Genomic DNA, 20,573 nt, shown 5'->3' with positions numbered 1-20,573 from the left:
ACTGAAAGCAGAAAAAAAAAATCTAGGCTTAGATACACAATGACTTTCATATACAGAACATATCATATACACCTCAAATACAATATTATCCTTGTCTACTTGTGAACTTCTTATTTCAGGGTTTAAAAACATCTTTCAGTCACATTTTTCAATTCTGCTGGTGATGATCCTTTTTTTTTTTTTTTTTAAATCTATTTAGCTCCTTAAGTGTCAGGGGAGACTGTGAAACATTTCATTCCCAGACCTCAAGGAGTTATTATGAATCCTATAAAAAAAAATGTACTTTTATATATCTTTTTATATACACAGAAAAAACAAGATCTTTATTCTATACAAGGTCATTCTTGCTATCAATACATATGAAAGATCATGGGTTTTTTTTCTTCTTTAAATACCATATGCACGATTTTCAAGAAGTATTAGTTACAGTTTGTATTTTATTTCTTTTTATACAAAGTTAAACAAATGGCAATTTATTTATTTTCTATTCCCTATCAAACTACATAATGAAATATTTACAGCTTTATAAAAGATTCCATTTATTTATTTATTTTTTTATTTACCCCCACACCTGGTCTATCAACAAAACTTTCTGCAAACTTAAACACTTTGATTAAATAATACTTAAGAGGCATAAAACGAAAGCTAAGGAACACATGGGTGATCACTTCCTTAAATAGTAACTAAATTCTACACCTATAACACGTTCATCAGCACTGGGAAATATCTGTATATGACAACTGGAGATAATGTTGTTTTGTAATCACAAATAAATAAATTATCAGACTCATAAAGTTTCAAATATGAATTTAGATAAAAAGAACCCTTAAAAGTATATATATATATATATATATATATATATATATATATATATATATATATAGTATATATATAGCGGAAATATTGCTTTTTTCCTATCCCTATATTCTTACACTAAAAATGAAAATTTTGCACAATAAAAAAAGAATTTCAAAGAATTTACAAATTTAGGTGCTGCTCAAACAATGGAGGAAAATATTATTGTGTTATCAAACTGTTCTAAAAAATGTATTTTCTTAAAAACTGTTGTTCCCTGTTTTAATTTTAAAAATACATAAAATATGCATAGCTATTTATAACAGCCCACAAAATGTAGTGTTTATTGCAGCTGAAACAAACAAAAGTTCATAAAAATGCAATAAATAAGCCACGCAAAAAAAAAAAATTGTGCTGCGAAATGGGAAAGGCGGTATATTAAAGGATTTCTTTTCTTCTGATTTGCTGGTGTAATTCATATCTAGAGGCACATGTCACAAGCTTAAGTTGATGTGTGTATATACTGGGATACTGTACTTCCTTGCATTATTATGATTACGGAAAATATGGGACTGAATGTAGATTTGTGACAAGCTTAACAATCTGTCAGATGCACTGTAGGGGAAAAGTAATTATTTAGTATGTGCCACAATTCCAGAAATGCCACTTTAGTGTCTACATAAATGTCTAGAACCCTGTAGAAGTTAACACACAAAAAAAAACTTTAATTAAAACTTGAGTTGGTTAAAGGGACACTAAACCCAATTTTTTTTCTTTCACGATTCAGATAGAGCATGCAATTTTAAGTAACTTTCTAATTTACTCATATTGTCAATTTTTCTTCATTCTCTTGCTATCATTGTTTAAAAACCAGGAATGTGATGCATAGGAGCCGGCCCATTTTTGGTTGAGAACCTAGGTTATGGTTGCTTATTGGTGGGTAAATGTAAGCCTCTAATAAGCAAGCGCTATCCATGGTGCTGAACCTAAAATGGGCTGGCTGCTAAGATTTACATTCCTGCTTTTAAAATAAAGATAGAGCATGACATTTTAAGCAACTTTCTAATTTACTCCTATTCATTTTTCTTTGTTCTCTTTCTATCTGAAAAAAAAATATTCTCACAAAGATCTAGAGCAGGGGTGTGAAATCCAGTTCTCAAAAACTGCCATCGTTTCTGGTTTAAGGATTTTTCACAGCTGGGCAAAAAAGCAGAACATTGCTTTTGGACAGCAGATAAGAACCAGAAAGTCCATCTTTTCAGTCTATATTCCTATCTGAGATGTAAACGTAACTAATCCACAGGACAGTCGTATGTATATCTCAGGTATTCTTAAAGGGACAGGCCACCCACATTTTTTCTTTTATGATTTAGAAAGAGAATGCAATTTTAAACATCTTTCTAATTTACTTATATTATCTAATTTGTTTTATTCTCTTGATATTCTTTGATGAAAGCATTTCTAGATATGCTCACTAGCTGCTGATCGGTTGCTGCACATAGAAGTCTCGTGTGATTGGCTCACCATGTGCATTGCTTTTTCTTCAACTAAGGATATTTAAAAAATGAAGCAAAATAAATACTGGAAGTAAATTGTAATGTTGTTTAAATTTCTATTCTCTATCTGAATCATGAAAGAAAGATTTTGGGTTTAGTGGCCCTTTAAATCCCCCACAAAACAAGAAGGAAGCGGTGCTCAACTTTGAACAGACAAAGCTGTTACAGTTTGCCCTATGGCACTAGTTTTTAAACCTGTCCTCAGGCCTCCCCAACAGGCCAGGTTTTCAGTATTACCTTGGATGAGAGCAGGTGAAATAGCCATATTTACTAATCAGCTGATTATTCCACCTGTGTTCTAGTTCAGATATCCTCAAAATGTGGCCTGTTAGGGAGGCTTGGTGACAGGTTTGAAAATCAATACCCTATGGGATAGTACTGATCCAGATTACAGACTTTTTAAGCCCACTTGTTGTGCCTTTCATAGAAAATAATTGTATTGTAGTATATCAGTCTGGTACCATCCAAAAGAACAGCCCAACCCTGAAATACCAGGCAATTATCCTTTGAATTACTTGTACAGTTGACCCCAGATAAATGTTTTAGATGGCATGGGCATCATCAGTTGATAAGCAATTGCATTCCTCAAAGGCACAGTGGGCAAGGGACCTTGAGTTCCTTTACTTTATATTTTCCAACTACCTGTATCTGAGCTAAACATACTTTCATGCAAAACACCTACTGTCCCTCCAACATGAGATCATGACCCCTTGTTCTGGTGTTGCTCTTTTTATAAAAAAAAAAAACTATCAAAAAATCATCATGAGTGTAGCCTACTTAAATGTGTTGGTATCATCTGTCTCCTTCACAAAACATAGAAGTGGATTTAGGGCTGGACTTGGGCATCATTGATCTAGACCTTGAAGTTTTGTCCCCTCATTTATTTTCTGCAAGATAACATGACCTCTCTTGTAGTGTTTATCAGTAGATCCTTAAAGGGACATTAAACACTTTGAGATGGTAATATAAAATGATAATTCGTATATATATATAAAAAAACTCTGCAATATACTTTCTTTCTTTATTTTGTCCTCTTTTCCTGTAATTCCATTCTGAAATTGTAAACTTTTCAGTTCCTGTTGGAAATGGCAGTGCAAAAAACGGTTATATTCCACACAGCTATTGGCTGCACATTCTAGTGACCTATTTATAACTGTCCCTAATTGGCCACAGCAGAGAAGGTAACCTAAGTTACAACATGGCAGCTCCCATTGTTTTATAGACACTAAAACTTTAGACTTATTTTGTCACTATTTAAACAGCTAATGACACTTTAAAAAATACATCTACATGTTATTCTAAGACTAATCTTTTCTTTGAATGCATCATTTTATCTATCATTTATTTAGTGTTTAATGTCCCTTTAATATATAGGTGTGATAAATTGCAATATCTTAGATTCTTACATAGGATGAATAAAAACCTTTACTTGATATACAGAACAGAGTTTGGTTTTGCAAATTAAATATTATAATTTTAAACAGATTTTACTGGGGTTAAGAAATACTAGATTAATGTTGTCAGTTACATTATAGACCTTTTCTTAAAGATTGATTCACATGCAAAGATTACATACTCTCATTTGGTAGACCATGTAATTTTTGCATTTTTGACTTTACTTATGTGCTTAACTCATTTGAATGTGCTAAACAAATAGTAAACGAGTTACGTTTTGCCCCCTTAAGACACACACAGGTTAAACACCTTTATTTAGTTATTCCCTGAAGGGTCCACAAATATCGTATATTTATGTATAATTTAAAGTGTCAGTTTTTAAAAAAGTTTGATCAAAAAAGGGCAAAATTCTTATTTAAAGAACCTTCTAGTAACCTGCCATTAAATAATATATTGCTAAACTGTATGTGGGAGCAATAATTTAATAAATCATATTTAGGGAAATGCTAGAAGAGAGGTGTTTTGTAGCGACTGGGATTATATGCTGTGGTTTTCTCCATACTTCATAGACACTGCCAGTATTTGAAAATAATGATAGGGTATCATAGGACTGTCCTGGGTAACTTGAAGTCAGCAGCTTTTTTAAGGCTTTGTGCTGACAATAAATGCTTTCATACATTTCTGTTTCTCAGCAGAATTTGTTGTAAATGAAGTAAAATACCAGAGATCAGATTAGCAACGTAATCACACGGATACATTTTCACTCTTCAAAGTCAAAACGGGAAATTGAAATGATAATATTAGGGATATTACTTATGTGAAGGTGAATAGGGGATACAATATGATCTAACACTACATTTCAGGCTTATTTAAATCCTTTATCTGTATAGAATATGGCACAGCCATACAAGGGATTACATTTAATTGATAAACAAGTTGTTACAACTAATTAAATAAATACAATTTGCCTATTAAAATATTTTTCCATTAATATTAATTTGTGGAGGAATCAAAACCACAGTATCTTACTTGATATTTCATGAAACTGCTTTTGCTTATGTGTTTATTCATAAAAATTGTCTGCTTGTTTATTGGTTTTTAATATTATTAATACGAATTTAATAGCAACTTCCCCTTTGGAAAATCCAGTGTTTTGCTAAAGACATGTTTGTCATATTATTTGTAAAGCTGAAATCTGAGACAGTAAAGTTAAAATTAAACGTTCATGATTCATACTCCTGAACCTACTAGGATTACTCTTCAGCAAAGGATATCAAAAGAACAAAGCAAATGTGATAGTTTTAGTATACTGGAAAGTGGTTTACAATTGCATCCTTTGTTTGAAACATGAAAGTTTAATTTTGATTATGAAATATGTCACATTCTAATAATTCTAATAAAATAGAAACTAAAGAAGATATTCAGACTGCTATATAAATTATATTGTGGCTTTTACAAGACTGAAGTAAATATAGGTCAGTCACCCTTTAACTGTTAAAATGTTCAATCCTGTAGAGGCACCTGAATAAGCAATTATTCGAGTTAAAGTGCTTAAATTCAAAATGTCTAGAATCTACTTCAACTTTATGACTACTGTGGCTAAGGACTTGTATTTTTTTTAAGTATAAAATATTTTTTAAGAGTAAAGTAAACTACATGTATAAATTTACTAACACATCATAAAAAGTTTTTTTTTTAAAACTGTTAATATTTGCAGCATTATGGGTGGTTAATTTCTTTTAAACCTTTAGCTACCTAAGAGGACTCTAACACATGGCTACACAGTATACTGGTGCCTTTTTAGACAGTCATGAGATAAAAATGTTTCAAAAATAAAAATTCTTACTGTATAATTGCAATAATAATAAAACAATATATAGTTTATAAAGGCAGTAGTGTAGTAATTTAAAGTGGTATGTGTATTAATGTGTATGCTCCAAGCATACAACAACTTGTGCTTCCAATGGTTTTTCGTCTCACAAACACAGCAGAGGATAGGGGACATTCTACAATTGTAGCACACTATAGACTAACAAAATTTAAATTATATAAATATTAAGAACTTCTATGAAAAACAATTATGTAAAATGTTGAAAACTTACTAGCTTGCACATTTTTTTAACATTACAGTATTTACCATGAGGTAAACATAACAATCATGCTGGTTTAACTTGCACTGCAGTTAAGATACCCATCTAACTTTGCCGCCAATTAAATTACTGGAGCAATCAGTTAAATATAGAAGATATACTCTAGTAAATAGATAATTATATATATTGTGCAAAATGTGGAGAAAAATTAAAATATGGATTAAAGGGACCCTTTATAATGATAAACCTCTATATATTTATTCTTTATGTGGCCAAGAAAAGACAGATTTTCCAGAGGCTTTGACAAATATCAATCAGACAAATTTATGTGAATCTCACCAGTTTTCCATATTGATCACCTCAAAGGTCTACTAACTATATATAAATTAAATTTACAATAAAAATATATATATTTTTGCACTAAAACACCATATTTATTTTTAAATACAGTGATATTGTCTTATATTGGTCTAAAACTGGTTCATAGTTTAAATTTAGTTTAAACTACAAAGTTTATTGTTTTATGTTAAAAAATCTATATTGGTCCATGTGATATTTTTAAATATAATGAACAGCTAATAATTTAAACAGAAGCACTTTAAAATAAGTGTGACAACTACTTTATTTTGCTTGTATTTGTATCCTCATTTTCTTATTTAAGGAAAATAAAATATTCATAAAGCGTAACAGAGTCCAAAGCATAATAAATTCCACTGAAGGTGGGAGAGTTCAGTTTATTTACTAGAGAACGCTAATGTTTAAATAAAAAAAATTAAAAACAAGTTTTGCATTTCCAAAATTTTCTTTTCATGTGAAATAACCTGACTTCTTTGAAGGGGGTGAAATTTAATAAAATGTCTCTATATTATAAAAAATTAAGTGGCTTTTCAAAATGTAAGATCAGCATTTAAAATTGGGACAGCTATGCATCTCACTCATCTAAGTAAAATGGTATATGGTTCCAATAATTATATTATAAGTAATGTATATAGAACTGCTAGTGTTTAAGATATAACAAGACAAATAATGAAGTGTTAATAGATCTCTTTGATGTTGAGGCAAATATGTCATAGTAATTGAAAATAAATTAATAGTGTTACATATACAGATATCCTGAATAATGGCAAAATATATTAGTGCTATAAATGAATATAAAGTAAATTATTTCAAGCAAATGTACAGAACTGAATTTCTTAATGTTTGAAAACTTATATTATGGGTTCAAGAACAATTAAAGTAAATCTATTTCAAAATAAGTAGTTCCCCTGCCTTATTTTCCAAAGGAAGTGGAAAAATGGAATACTGTTTTTTATTTTAAAATAACATCTATAGTTTTCTGTATTCTTTTGTTAGTTTACCTTATCCTTTAGAACTAAAAATATATGTTGCGGATTGACTACAAAATAGTGCTGCTAATTTGTATTACCAGCCTACTTTAACATTCACTAATGAAACATGGAAAACAATTACAATAATAGTTTAAAGGGACATGATACCCAAACTTTGAAGCAATTGCAAGTGATGTAGCATAACTGAAAAAAAAATACTAGAAAATATCACCTGAACATCTCTTTTTAAAAAAGGAAGATATTTTACCTCAAAATTTCCTCAGTAGCCACATCCCATTGTAAAGAAACTTTAAACAGCCAATCAAGATGTTAGTCCCAGGACTTGCAAAGGAGCGTGCATCTGGCTTGTGCAGGCACAGTCATGTTATTTCTCTACTCTGTTTAAGGAAGTTTACTATGAAATCTTGTAAGATTTCAGTGAAATCTCATGAGATCACAGTAAGGAAAAGCATGACCTCCGCACTGCTGATGCCAAATAGTTTTTTTTTTCTTTCACACCTGCAGCTACTGGACAGTAGCTAAAGGATAACTGTTCATAGATCACTTACTATTGTGAGCTGAAGAAATTGTGAGCTCAAATATATTCCTCTTTTTAAATATAGATGTTTATGTGATATTTTCTTGTTAACTTTTTACAGTTATGCTGCATCACTTTCAAGTGATTTAGCATATGGGTATTTTGTTCCTTAATCCCATATTTAGTGGAGGGTGTTAGCAGCAAAATTAAAGTTTTTGACTTGAGATGAATAAGTGTTCCACGCATAACTGGAGTGACGCTTGCAATATTTCACTGCACTCCAATGCTCTGGAAAGGCAAAACACATTTTGTGCAATATCTTGTTGCAGGAAAGCTTTACAAAGTCTGTTCTCTCAATGAACACTAACAAGCACATCATATTTTTTTTAAGATTCAAGATCCTTGCTTGTTTCAGCCTTAATATAACCTTCAAATTGTGCACCTAAAACCAATGTCTCCGTAGAATTATATGGATGAAAATATTTCGAGCTAATGACATATGTCAATAAGAACATATTTTATTGTGCAATGTACATATATTAATAGTTTTGTGCTATAATGTGCTTGTCCTTCTGTTAATAAGCTTTCTCTTTCTTTTAAAGTGGGCCTTTAAATATAAAGGCAGAAAAAATTCATAGTACATAAAAGTATGAAAGCTACAATTTTTTCTCTTTTCCTTCAAATTAAATTTTAACAAATTATTTCTGAATAAAATATATATTTTTTACATCCTGGCTTTCACAGTGCTGTATTAATTGCTAGTTACGACTTAGTCACAGAATAAAGCAAATGTGAACCAGACAGATTTAAAAAAAAAAAAAAAAGCTTATTATACATATTTGCAGAAGGACAAGAATAATAGTACAAAAGTAGATTTTTTTAATCACATTTAAAAATGCCCAGTACATTATACACATTTCAGTATTATCTCCCTGAAAAAAGTTTTCCCAGTATGTTTTTTTTTTTTTTTTTAATTTATGTAAGCATTTGAAGGCGAATGTATTACAACTTATCATCTTGTATGTTGTAAAAAATATATAAATTAAATACATGAAATTACAAAAGGTATGTGCATATCACTTACACACTATTGTACAGTTTAATCTCACATGCAATCACGCAGACCTTGGGCTTCAAAAAGGAAAAATGTACGTATTATACATTCAGAACAGTAGTGGAAAAATATCTACTCGTGAAGAAGCTCTTGGAGGCAATTTGGGGATCTAAAGATGTCAGGGACTTCACTGTCCAGTTTGCAGATGACTTTGTATATGGCCTTCTTCCAGGAAGGATCAACATCTTTGCCTGCAATAATCGCATTAAAAAACTCTCGTAATGTGATCTGTGCCACTTCCAGGAATCTCTCCGGAACCTGCTGATACAAGAAGACAATGGTATTAATAAAGTTTTTAGTTTCAAGTCTCTAGTTCTTCAAAGGGGATTGAGACAGTTCTTGTTAGCAAGGAGGGAGCTTATCCAGCACCTGTATATTCTAAATATGGCTGACATCAATTCTCTTCTGCATTTAAAGGACCTATTTATAGAGTTATTTAACAACACATGTTCATCTCTGAAAAGAATAGACAGGAACATTAACTCCTTGGCTTCCAAAGAAGACTGAAGCACTTTGAAGCCTTTAAAATCCAACGGGCAAATAACATCTTTATAAGTATTTATTTTACAGAGACCACAAAAAGTACAAAAGTTTTACATTACATAAACTTATTGTAAAAACTGACATCATCATTAAAGGAACCAGAAAGTAAATTTTAAAGGGATAGTCTAGATCCAATACAAGATTTTGTTTACTTATTTTTATATACCAGAGAAGCATCCTGCAACTGGTCCCACATCTATAAGCTTCTGAGACGTACATGAAACATTTAAATATTCATTGTTTATTAGGAGCTGAAAATAGCCACCAAGCTCCGCCCACCTATAGTGCGTATATTTTGGTATGTTAAGTTTCTCCAATCACGATCGACTCCTTAATAAGTTTTCCTACTTGCACACGCTGATTTGTGCATGAGCAATTTGAAATCGCTAACTGAAAAATATTAAACCTGCACTGCTAAACTGTCATACAAGTAAACAGCTAACTGGACAAGAAGAAAGCTGTGGGCGGAGCTTGGCGGCCATTTTCGGCTGCTAACAAACAATGATTATTTAAAAGTTTTCATGTAGTTCTTTCAAGCTTATAGATGTGGAACCTGTTGCAAGATGCTTGTCTTGTATGTAACAAAAAGTAATACAGTATTAGGTCTAGACTGTCCCTTTGAACTTTCATTATTCAGACAGAAAATACAAGTAAAAAAAAACATTTCCAATTTACTTATCAAATCTTCCTCTTAGTATCTATCATTAAAATGAAGCTCCTTTACAGAGACGATACTGAGATATGCTCAGAACCGTGCATGTGTCTTTAGCATACTGTAAAACATTGTTACACATTTTTACCATATAGTTCTCAAGACACATGCATGGTTACTGAAAGATAGCTCCAAGCACTCTCACAATGCAGTTATACTTAGGCAACCCAATCAGGACTATGAAATTGTATATGTTGTTTTCAATTAAATGTAAAGTAACATCTGGGGTGAGATTGGGGAAAAAATGCTTGAAAATGATGTTGCACATTATTGAGAACCTTCAAACACCTGATATCCATACAAAAATAATTTTGCAATGTTGTTTTCTATGCATGATAGAGTTTAAGGGCTTCTATTTTGAAATGGCATATCCTTGTCTGCAATTGCTCATGAAAAAGTCACAGACTGGTTTTTATGTAATTATGTTAGGAAGAATTGCACTTTAGAAAATATTCTCAGCATCAGGGACTTTGTTATGTATGGTTATTAAATATGAATATTTAACATGAGCACAATGTTATTGCTTCTCTGAACTTCAGGTCTGTTTGAATAGGTTTTTTGAACAAATATTTATAAAATGAAACATCCCGAAGGGCAGTTCTTGACTGCAGTACAAGACACTATAGTGCAAAAGTCTAGAAGCTCAGATCTATTTTAGAGTAAAAGGTTGTTTGCTATATAAAAAAAAGTTCCATCTAATAAAAATGCTACAAGACCCAAAACAATTCAAGATTGGGTTTTATATTCTTGTTGCTAAAAAAATAAATAGTTGCAATGCAACAATAACACAACATATAATTTACCAAGTCATAATTCTGATCCAGATTTTCCAAACAATTGGATATTTTAACCACTTGCAGTGCCTGTGAACATATTTTCTATATAGCAAAATAAAAAATATACTGCTACGTAAATAAAGAGACAAATTAAAAAATAAAATGTTCTTATTAAAGTCCAGTTCATCATAATTCCCATGCAAAGTGATTTGCATGACATTTCATGGGATTTTTCATTCAAAAACATTCTAATTAATTTGAAAACTCCACAGTAATTAATTTATCAATGTTATTTTTTAAATGCTTTTGTTCGATCTTGACATTAGCAAATGTTAAATTACTGGTCAAGTAAAAATGCCTGAATTCAAAAGAATAGGTATGTTCCCTTTCAATGGTTTTCATCTTTTCCTTTTGTGAAGTTCAGTGAAAACACCCCTTGAAAACACACTTATAAGATGTTTTTTACATGGTGTTGATGGATTGGAATGGGAGCCAGTGTGTGTTTAAGCACTGAACATGAGTTTATTGTGCACCTGCCTTACTCCTACACCATTCTAAATGAGAAAATGGCTGGTGAGCCAATCAGGTGGAGGCAAATGTACCAGTCAATGACCACAACCTTCCTCATATAGAGCAAAACAAGGTTGTTCTGAGGGTGGAACCTAATTTATTGTGCCCCCTTAAACTGGCAATTTTGCTCGTTTACGAGTGCCTGATTAACAACCAGCCATTACAAGTGACTGGTTATTGCTTCCGCGAGCACACAGCAGCAATTAGCGCTGAAAATTAACCAGAGATCAAATCAGGGTGTTAGAAAGTTGCTGTGAAAAGTGCCTTTACATTGCGGTCTATAGGGAACTGTGTGTTCCCTGTAAATATATCTGTATATGAATATATATACAGATATATTTATGTGTTAATATGTGTACATACATTATATACATATATATTTACACTTTGCTTCCATCACCGTGTGACTTAGCCTCTTCGCTGCACTGACGGCATGAGAACGAGGCGCCAATTGGAGCCTATGGAAGCGGGCTCTTGTGAGCGCTAAGCTTCCGTGCAATGCAAACGCGAGGTCACAATTGCATTGCACCTAACTTGTAATACCAGCGCACATTTGTGTGAGCTAATTTTACAGAGTGGAGCGCAAATATTGCGTAATTATATATTGTATATATGCATATTACATGGTGTTACATGCAGTCACTGTAAAAGTTCTGCAGTTACCTCTAGTACAGGCGTACACATATTATTTCTGCAAGGGGGTACATGATTAAAAAACAATAGTGCTACATGAATGGGTTGTGGCCCATGGCCTTAGGTTAGACATACCACATAGAGATTAATACAATAAGCAGCTTTGTAGTGTTATTATCTCTCAAATCTACTCAAACTCTACCAATAAATCAGGGGATGTCCCTTGTCTAGACTGTAACAGATAATTGCAGCTGGAGTGAATGTCTGCAGAATCTCTGTAAAGTCCAATGCACCATACTCTGCAGAACATGAATAGGTGCAAGTGTTTGCACTCTGGGGATGATGCCACTGATTGCTTAAATCATGCTGCAAAGATTCCCCTCTCTCCTCCTCTTCTCAGTTGCTTTACCTTCAAGGATGATTTGTTTTATTAAACTGACTGTCCCCAGCATCTGCAGTACATAATAAAAGTCTGACATAGCAGCCTGCCTGCCTTCTGTGTCCTGCAGATACTCATCATAAGTGTCAGGACATACCAAGGTTAGCGGTCACTGGAACCGCGCACGCTGGCCTAGCCTTGCCAAACACTCTTGGCAGCTGAATGAATGTCACAGAGAATAGACGGGGAATTACAAAGGTTAAACGGAAGACAACCTCTCCTATTTTCTGGAGATGCAGAGGCTCATTTTAAACACTTGTAAAATAAGCACTGCTTGCTTGCAATCATCTACTCACAATTTGGTGTTATCAAATAACACAGCTATTATTTAGCCAGGTCTTGGTAGTTAATATGTTTTACAGCCACAGACTTCTTGCAGAGGAAAATATATGTGTGATTTTATAACAGGATTTGGACCAATATATCTTAATCCAAAAACTTTAATAACAAAAGGGGGGGGGGATTGTATCTGAACATAATCTGCGTCTTTGATTGTCAAACGTTTGTGCTACATGTATGTTGCTTATCAAATATTGTTTTATGGGAAACAAAAACAGAATTTATGTTTACCTGATAAATTACTTTCTCCAACGGTGTGTCCGGTCCACGGCGTCATCCTTACTTGTGGGATATTCTCTTCCCCAACAGGAAATGGCAAAGAGCCCAGCAAAGCTGGTCACATGATCCCTCCTAGGCTCCGCCTACCCCAGTCATTCGACCGACGTTAAGGAGGAATAATTGCATAGGAGAAACCATATGATACCGTGGTGACTGTAGTTAAAGAAAATAAATTATCAGACCTGATTAAAAAACCAGGGCGGGCCGTGGACCGGACACACCGTTGGAGAAAGTAATTTATCAGGTAAACATAAATTCTGTTTTCTCCAACATTGGTGTGTCCGGTCCACGGCGTCATCCTTACTTGTGGGAACCAATACCAAAGCTTTAGGACACGGATGATGGGAGGGAGCAAATCAGGTCACCTAGATGGAAGGCACCACGGCTTGCAAAACCTTTCTCCCAAAAATAGCCTCAGAAGAAGCAAAAGTATCAAACTTGTAAAATTTGGTAAAAGTGTGCAGTGAAGACCAAGTCGCTGCCCTACATATCTGATCAACAGAAGCCTCGTTCTTGAAGGCCCATGTGGAAGCCACAGCCCTAGTGGAATGAGCTGTGATTCTTTCGGGAGGCTGCCGTCCGGCAGTCTCGTAAGCCAATCTGATGATGCTTTTAATCCAAAAAGAGAGAGAGGTAGAAGTTGCTTTTTGACCTCCCCTTTTACCGGAATAAACAACAAACAAGGAAGATGTTTGTCTAAAATCCTTTGTAGCATCTAAATAGAATTTTAGAGCGCGAACAACATCCAAATTGTGCAACAAACGTTCCTTCTTCGAAACTGGTTTCGGACACAGAGAAGGTACGATAATCTCCTGGTTAATGTTTTTGTTAGAAACAACTTTTGGAAGAAAACCAGGTTTAGTACGTAAAACCACCTTATCTGCATGGAACACCAGATAAGGAGGAGAACACTGCAGAGCAGATAATTCTGAAACTCTTCTAGCAGAAGAAATTGCAACCAAAAACAAAACTTTCCAAGATAATAACTTAATATCAACGGAATGTAAGGGTTCAAACGGAACCCCCTGAAGAACTGAAAGAACTAAGTTGAGACTCCAAGGAGGAGTCAAAGGTTTGTAAACAGGCTTGATTCTAACCAGAGCCTGAACAAAGGCTTGAACATCTGGCACAGCTGCCAGCTTTTTGTGAAGTAACACAGACAAGGCAGAAATCTGTCCCTTCAGGGAACTTGCAGATAATCCTTTTTCCAATCCTTCTTGAAGGAAGGATAGAATCTTAGGAATCTTAACCTTGTCCCAAGGGAATCCTTTAGATTCACACCAACAGATATATTTTTTCCAAATTTTGTGGTAAATCTTTCTAGTTACAGGCTTTCTGGCCTGAACAAGAGTATCGATAACAGAATCTGAGAACCCTCGCTTCGATAAGATCAAGCGTTCAATCTCCAAGCAGTCAGCTGGAGTGAGACCAGATTCGGATGTTCGAACGGACCTTGAACAAGAAGGTCTCGTCTCAAAGGTAGCTTCCATGGTGGAGCCGATGACATATTCACCAGATCTGCATACCAAGTCCTGCGTGGCCACGCAGGAGCTATCAAGATCACCGACGCCCTTTCCTGATTGATCCTGGCTACCAGCCTGGGGATGAGAGGAAACGGCGGGAATACATAAGCTAGTTTGAAGGTCCAAGGTGCTACTAGTGCATCCACTAGAGCCGCCTTGGGATCCCTGGATCTGGACCCGTAGCAAGGAACTTTGAAGTTCTGACGAGAGGCCATCAGATCCATGTCTGGAATGCCCCACAGTTGAGTGACTTGGGCAAAGATTTCCGGATGGAGTTCCCACTCCCCCGGATGCAATGTCTGACGACTCAGAAAATCCGCTTCCCAATTTTCCACTCCTGGGATGTGGATAGCAGACAGGTGGCAGGAGTGAGACTCCGCCCATAGAATGATTTTGGTCACTTCTTCCATCGCCAGGGAACTCCTTGTTCCCCCCTGATGGTTGATGTACGCAACAGTTGTCATGTTGTCTGATTGAAACCGTATGAACTTGGCCCTCGCTAGCTGAGGCCAAGCCTTGAGAGCATTGAATATCGCTCTCAGTTCCAGAATATTTATCGGTAGAAGAGATTCTTCCCGAGACCAAAGACCCTGAGCTTTCAGGGATCCCCAGACCGCGCCCCAGCCCATCAGACTGGCGTCGGTCGTGACAATGACCCACTCTGGTCTGCGGAAGGTCATCCCTTGAGACAGGTTGTCCAGGGACAGCCACCAACGGAGTGAGTCTCTGGACCTCTGATTTACTTGTATCCTCGGAGACAAGTTTGTATAGTCCCCATTCCACTGACTGAGCATGCACAGTTGTAATGGTCTTAGATAAATGCGCGCAAAAGGAACTATGTCCATTGCCGCTACCATCAAACCTATCACTTCCATGCACTGCGCTATGGAAGGAAGAGGAACGGAATGAAGTATCCGACAAGAGTCTAGAAGTTTTGTTTTTCTGGCCTCTGTCAGAAAAATCCTCATTTCTAAGGAGTCTATTATTGTCCCCAAGAAGGGAACCCTTGTTGACGGAGATAGAGAACTCTTTTCCACGTTCACTTTCCATCCGTGAGATCTGAGAAAGGCCAGGACGATGTCCGTGTGAGCCTTTGCTTGAGGAAGGGACGACGCTTGAATCAGAATGTCGTCCAAGTAAGGTACTACAGCAATGCCCCTTGGTCTTAGCACAGCTAGAAGGGACCCTAGTACCTTTGTGAAAATCCTTGGAGCAGTGGCTAATCCGAAAGGAAGCGCCACGAACTGGTAATGCTTGTCCAGGAATGCGAACCTTAGGAACCGATGATGTTCCTTGTGGATAGGAATATGTAGATACGCATCCTTTAAATCCACCGTGGTCATGAATTGACCTTCCTGGATGGAAGGAAGAATTGTTCGAATGGTTTCCATTTTGAACGATGGAACCTTGAGAAACTTGTTTAAGATCTTGAGATCTAAGATTGGTCTGAACGTTCCCTCTTTTTTGGGAACTATGAACAGATTGGAGTAGAACCCCGTCCCTTGTTCTCCTAATGGAACAGGATGAATCACTCCCATTTTTAACAGGTCTTCTACACAACGTAAGAATGCCTGTCTTTTTATGTGGTCTGAAGACAACTGAGACCTGTGGAACCTCCCCCTTGGGGGAAGCCCCTTGAATTCCAGAAGATAACCTTGGGAGACTATTTCTAGCGCCCAAGGATCCAGAACATCTCTTGCCCAAGCCCGAGCGAAGAGAGAGAGTCTGCCCCCCACCAGATCCGGTCCCGGATCGGGGGCCAACATTTCATGCTGTCTTGGTAGCAGTGGCAGGTTTCTTGGCCTGCTTTCCCTTGTTCCAGCCTTGCATTGGTCTCCAAGCTGGCTTGGCTTGAGAAGTATTACCCTCTTGCTTAGAGGACGTAGCACTTTGGGCTGGTCCGTTTCTACGAAAGGGACGAAAATTAGGTTTATTTTTGGCCTTGAAAGGCCGATCCTGAGGAAGGGCGTGGCCCTTACCCCCAGTGATATCAGAGATAATCTCTTTCAAGTCAGGGCCAAACAGCGTTTTCCCCTTGAAAGGAATGTTAAGTAGCTTGTTCTTGGAAGACGCATCAGCTGACCAAGATTTCAACCAAAGCGCTCTGCGCGCCACAATAGCAAACCCAGAATTCTTAGCCGCTAACCTAGCCAATTGCAAAGTGGCGTCTAGGGTGAAAGAATTAGCCAATTTGAGAGCATTGATTCTGTCCATAATCTCCTCATAAGGAGGAGAATCACTATCGACCGCCTTTACCAGCTCATCAAACCAGAAATACGCGGCTGTAGCGACAGGGACAATGCATGAAATTGGTTGTAGAAGGTAACCCTGCTGAACAAACATCTTTTTAAGTAAACCTTCTAATTTTTTATCCATAGGATCTTTGAAAGCACAACTATCTTCTATAGGTATAGTGGTGCGTTTGTTTAAAGTGGAAACCGCTCCCTCGACCTTGGGGACTGTCTGCCATAAGTCCTTTCTGGGGTCGACCATAGGAAACAATTTTTTAAATATGGGGGGAGGGACGAAAGGAATACCGGGCCTTTCCCATTCTTTATTTACAATGTCCGCCACCCGCTTGGGTATAGGAAAAGCTTCTGGGAGCCCCGGGACCTCTAGGAACTTGTCCATTTTACATAGTTTCTCTGGGATGACCAACTTGTCACAATCATCCAGAGTGGATAATACCTCCTTAAGCAGGATGCGGAGATGTTCCAACTTAAATTTAAACGTAATCACATCAGGTTCAGCTTGTTGAGAAATGTTCCCTGAATCAGTAATTTCTCCCTCAGACAAAACCTCCCTGGCCCCATCAGACTGGTTTAGGGGCCCTTCAGAACCATTATTATCAGCGTCGTCATGCTCTTCAGTATCTAAAACAGAGCAGTCGCGCTTACGCTGATAAGTGTGCATTTTGGCTAAAATGTTTTTGACAGAATTATCCATTACAGCCGTTAATTGTTGCATAGTAAGGAGTATTGGCGCGCTAGATGTACTAGGGGCCTCCTGAGTGGGCAAGACTCGTGTAGACGAAGGAGGGAATGATGCAGTACCATGCTTACTCCCCTCACTTGAGGAATCATCTTGGGCATCATTGTCATTGTCACATAAATCACATTTATTTAAATGAGAAGGAACTCTGGCTTCCCCACATTCAGAACACAGTCTATCTGGTAGTTCAGACATGTTAAACAGGCATAAACTTGATAACAAAGTACAAAAAACGTTTTAAAATAAAACCGTTACTGTCACTTTAAATTTTAAACTGAACACACTTTATTACTGCAATTGCGAAAAAATATGAAGGAATTGTTCAAAATTCACCAAAATTTCACCACAGTGTCTTAAAGCCTTAAAAGTATTGCACACCAAATTTGGAAGCTTTAACCCTTAAAATAACGGAACCGGAGCCGTTTTTAACTTTAACCCCTTTACAGTCCCTGGTATCTGCTTTGCTGAGACCCAACCAAGCCCAAAGGGGAATACGATACCAAATGACGCCTTCAGAAAGTCTTTTCTATGTATCAGAGCTCCTCACACATGCGACTGCATGTCATGCCTCTCAAAAACAAGTGCGCAACACCGGCGCGAAAATGAGGCTCTGCCTATGATTTGGGAAAGCCCCTAAAGAGAAAGGTGTCTAAAAAAGTGCCTGCCGATATAATCTTATCAAAATACCCAGATTAAATGATTCCTCAAGGCTAAATATGTGTTAATAATGAATCGATTTAGCCCAGAAAAAGTCTACAGTCTTAATAAGCCCTTGTGAAGCCCTTATTTACAATCTTAATAAACATGGCTTACCGGATCCCATAGGGAAAATGACAGCTTCCAGCATTACATCGTCTTGTTAGAATGTGTCATACCTCAAGCAGCAAGAGACTGCTCACTGTTCCCCCAACTGAAGTTAATTCCTCTCAACAGTCCTGTGTGGAACAGCCATGGATTTTAGTAACGGTTGCTAAAATCATTTTCCTCATACAAACAGAAATCTTCATCTCTTTTCTGTTTCTGAGTAAATAGTACATACCAGCACTATTTTAAAATAACAAACTCTTGATTGAATAATAAAAACTACAGTTAAACACTAAAAAACTCTAAGCCATCTCCGTGGAGATGTTGCCTGTACAACGGCAAAGAGAATGACTGGGGTAGGCGGAGCCTAGGAGGGATCATGTGACCAGCTTTGCTGGGCTCTTTGCCATTTCCTGTTGGGGAAGAGAATATCCCACAAGTAAGGATGACGCCGTGGACCGGACACACCTATGTTGGAGAAACAGTACACAATCCCAACACTGAAGCTGCTACAATGCTTATTTCTGTGATGCATGGGTATTGACAAAGACCACAAAATCACATTGTACAAAAAGAGAACATATATTGTACCTGTATCTTGTACAAACAAGACCCCCCCCCCCCATCCCACCTCGAACACAGAGTTAGAAATGGTTTCTTTTATATTGATTTACTGCTGATGCTAAACTATATGAAGAAATAAATTCTGTACACAATCCTGGTACTAATGAGTGTCTGTAAGGACAAAACGCACATTTACTATACCAAAGAAAAAAAATATCTATAGTATGTACTACCCCCAAACATATAGCAGAAGATTTTATTTAGTACCATATTTTACCCAATGTATGTAATATCACCTGCCCATGTAAGGGCAAACGCCATGTGTATGTTCTACTGGGATATATTAAAATCAGTTATACTGTGCAAATATACCTGTTTGTTACTGCATCCCATGCACATCTCAAAGACGGAAAGCTAAGCTCATTTGTATCTAAACCAATTAACCCTTAAAGGTATATACAAGATCCAAAAAGTACTTGAATTATCTAGTGCAGAAACGAATTCTATTCTGAAAACGTATTTTTAGAAAAATAAACAGAAAAATGTTTTTATTCCTTGGCAAACAAGCAGTGATTTGGTAATTAAGTGGTTAATCTATGAATAGTTTAACTGTTTTTTTTTATTATATAATTATTAAATATAATACATGTAAAATGAACTGTTGTTTATATGACAGAGTTCGAATCTAGGAACCATGGATCGTTATATTCTAGTTCTGGCTACTAACTTTTTTTTTCTCTTCTACATAAATACCTACATACAGTTGTTAAACGGCCTCTAATTATCTCATCAGTATTCTGGTTGACTTTCAGATAAATGCGTCAGCCGTTGGCACGTGCAGTTTTATACACATAGGTATACACATTGCACATGTATGGTATAAACTGTATTAATGAATTACAAATCCAGCACCTGAGTTATTTTATCTGCTTTATTCCATTTTGTATATCTCACTTAACCTCCAGTAACTCTATTAAGGATGCAGCTAATAGATCCTGTCATCATTGCACTTTGCTTCATTAGCTGTCTAACTTGACCATAAACTCATTTGTAGATACAACAGCTGGAGTATTGAGTAAGTTCTCCAGTAAACCCGTTCTGGCGTTGGAGAAAAATTTGAGTTATTGTTTTCTTTACTATAAAAGGGCAATAAAATGCTGGCAGAGTACGGCGAAGACAATGTCAAGGAGAAAAAGGGTATTGGTATTTTGGATACTCTTGACTGCTCGGCTTGGAGAGAGAGAGAGAGTTATTCTTGTCACAGATCCTTTTGTCTGTATCTGCTGACTGCTTCCCTGTAGCCAGCAGCATAGTTTAACTGTTTTGTCACCTTCTAACATCACATGCATCAGCTGTCGAGCTTTTGTTACGGGTATTGTAGGACTAATCCACTGAGGCTGTTCTACTGCGCAGTAAATAAAACAGAAACTGCTTCTCAGACAATTCTGCATGAATATTTCAGATGGGTTTTACAACTCTGATTCACAAAACAAAACAAAAGAAAAAAACTTGAACTCTAGATTTTGATACCCCAAGGCTGACAGTGTGCACTGACTCTGGGCCCTAGAACGCACTGTTCCAATT

The 20,573-nt window shown here is 36.2% G+C and overlaps 1 protein-coding gene across 2 annotated transcripts in view; it reads right to left on the bottom strand.

Moving 5' to 3' along the window:
• Positions 1 to 901: 901 nt before the first annotated feature.
• The window catches only part of PROX1 (prospero homeobox 1), an 80,413-nt gene continuing 60,741 nt past the window's right edge, over positions 902 to 20,573 (bottom strand). Inside the window, exon 5 of one of the 2 annotated variants that reach the window (XM_053712486.1) lies at positions 902 to 9,077. In XM_053712486.1, coding sequence (XP_053568461.1) covers positions 8,889 to 9,077 — 189 coding nt within the window. In that variant the 3' untranslated portion in view covers positions 902 to 8,888. The remainder of the gene's footprint in view (positions 9,078 to 20,573) is intronic. The other variant, XM_053712487.1, reaches the window with a different exon arrangement.

This window comes from Bombina bombina, chromosome 4 (assembly GCF_027579735.1).
Source record: "Bombina bombina isolate aBomBom1 chromosome 4, aBomBom1.pri, whole genome shotgun sequence".
In the NCBI taxonomy this organism is placed as follows: domain Eukaryota; kingdom Metazoa; phylum Chordata; class Amphibia; order Anura; family Bombinatoridae; genus Bombina; species Bombina bombina.
This window is presented reverse-complemented; position numbering and strand designations above follow the sequence as displayed.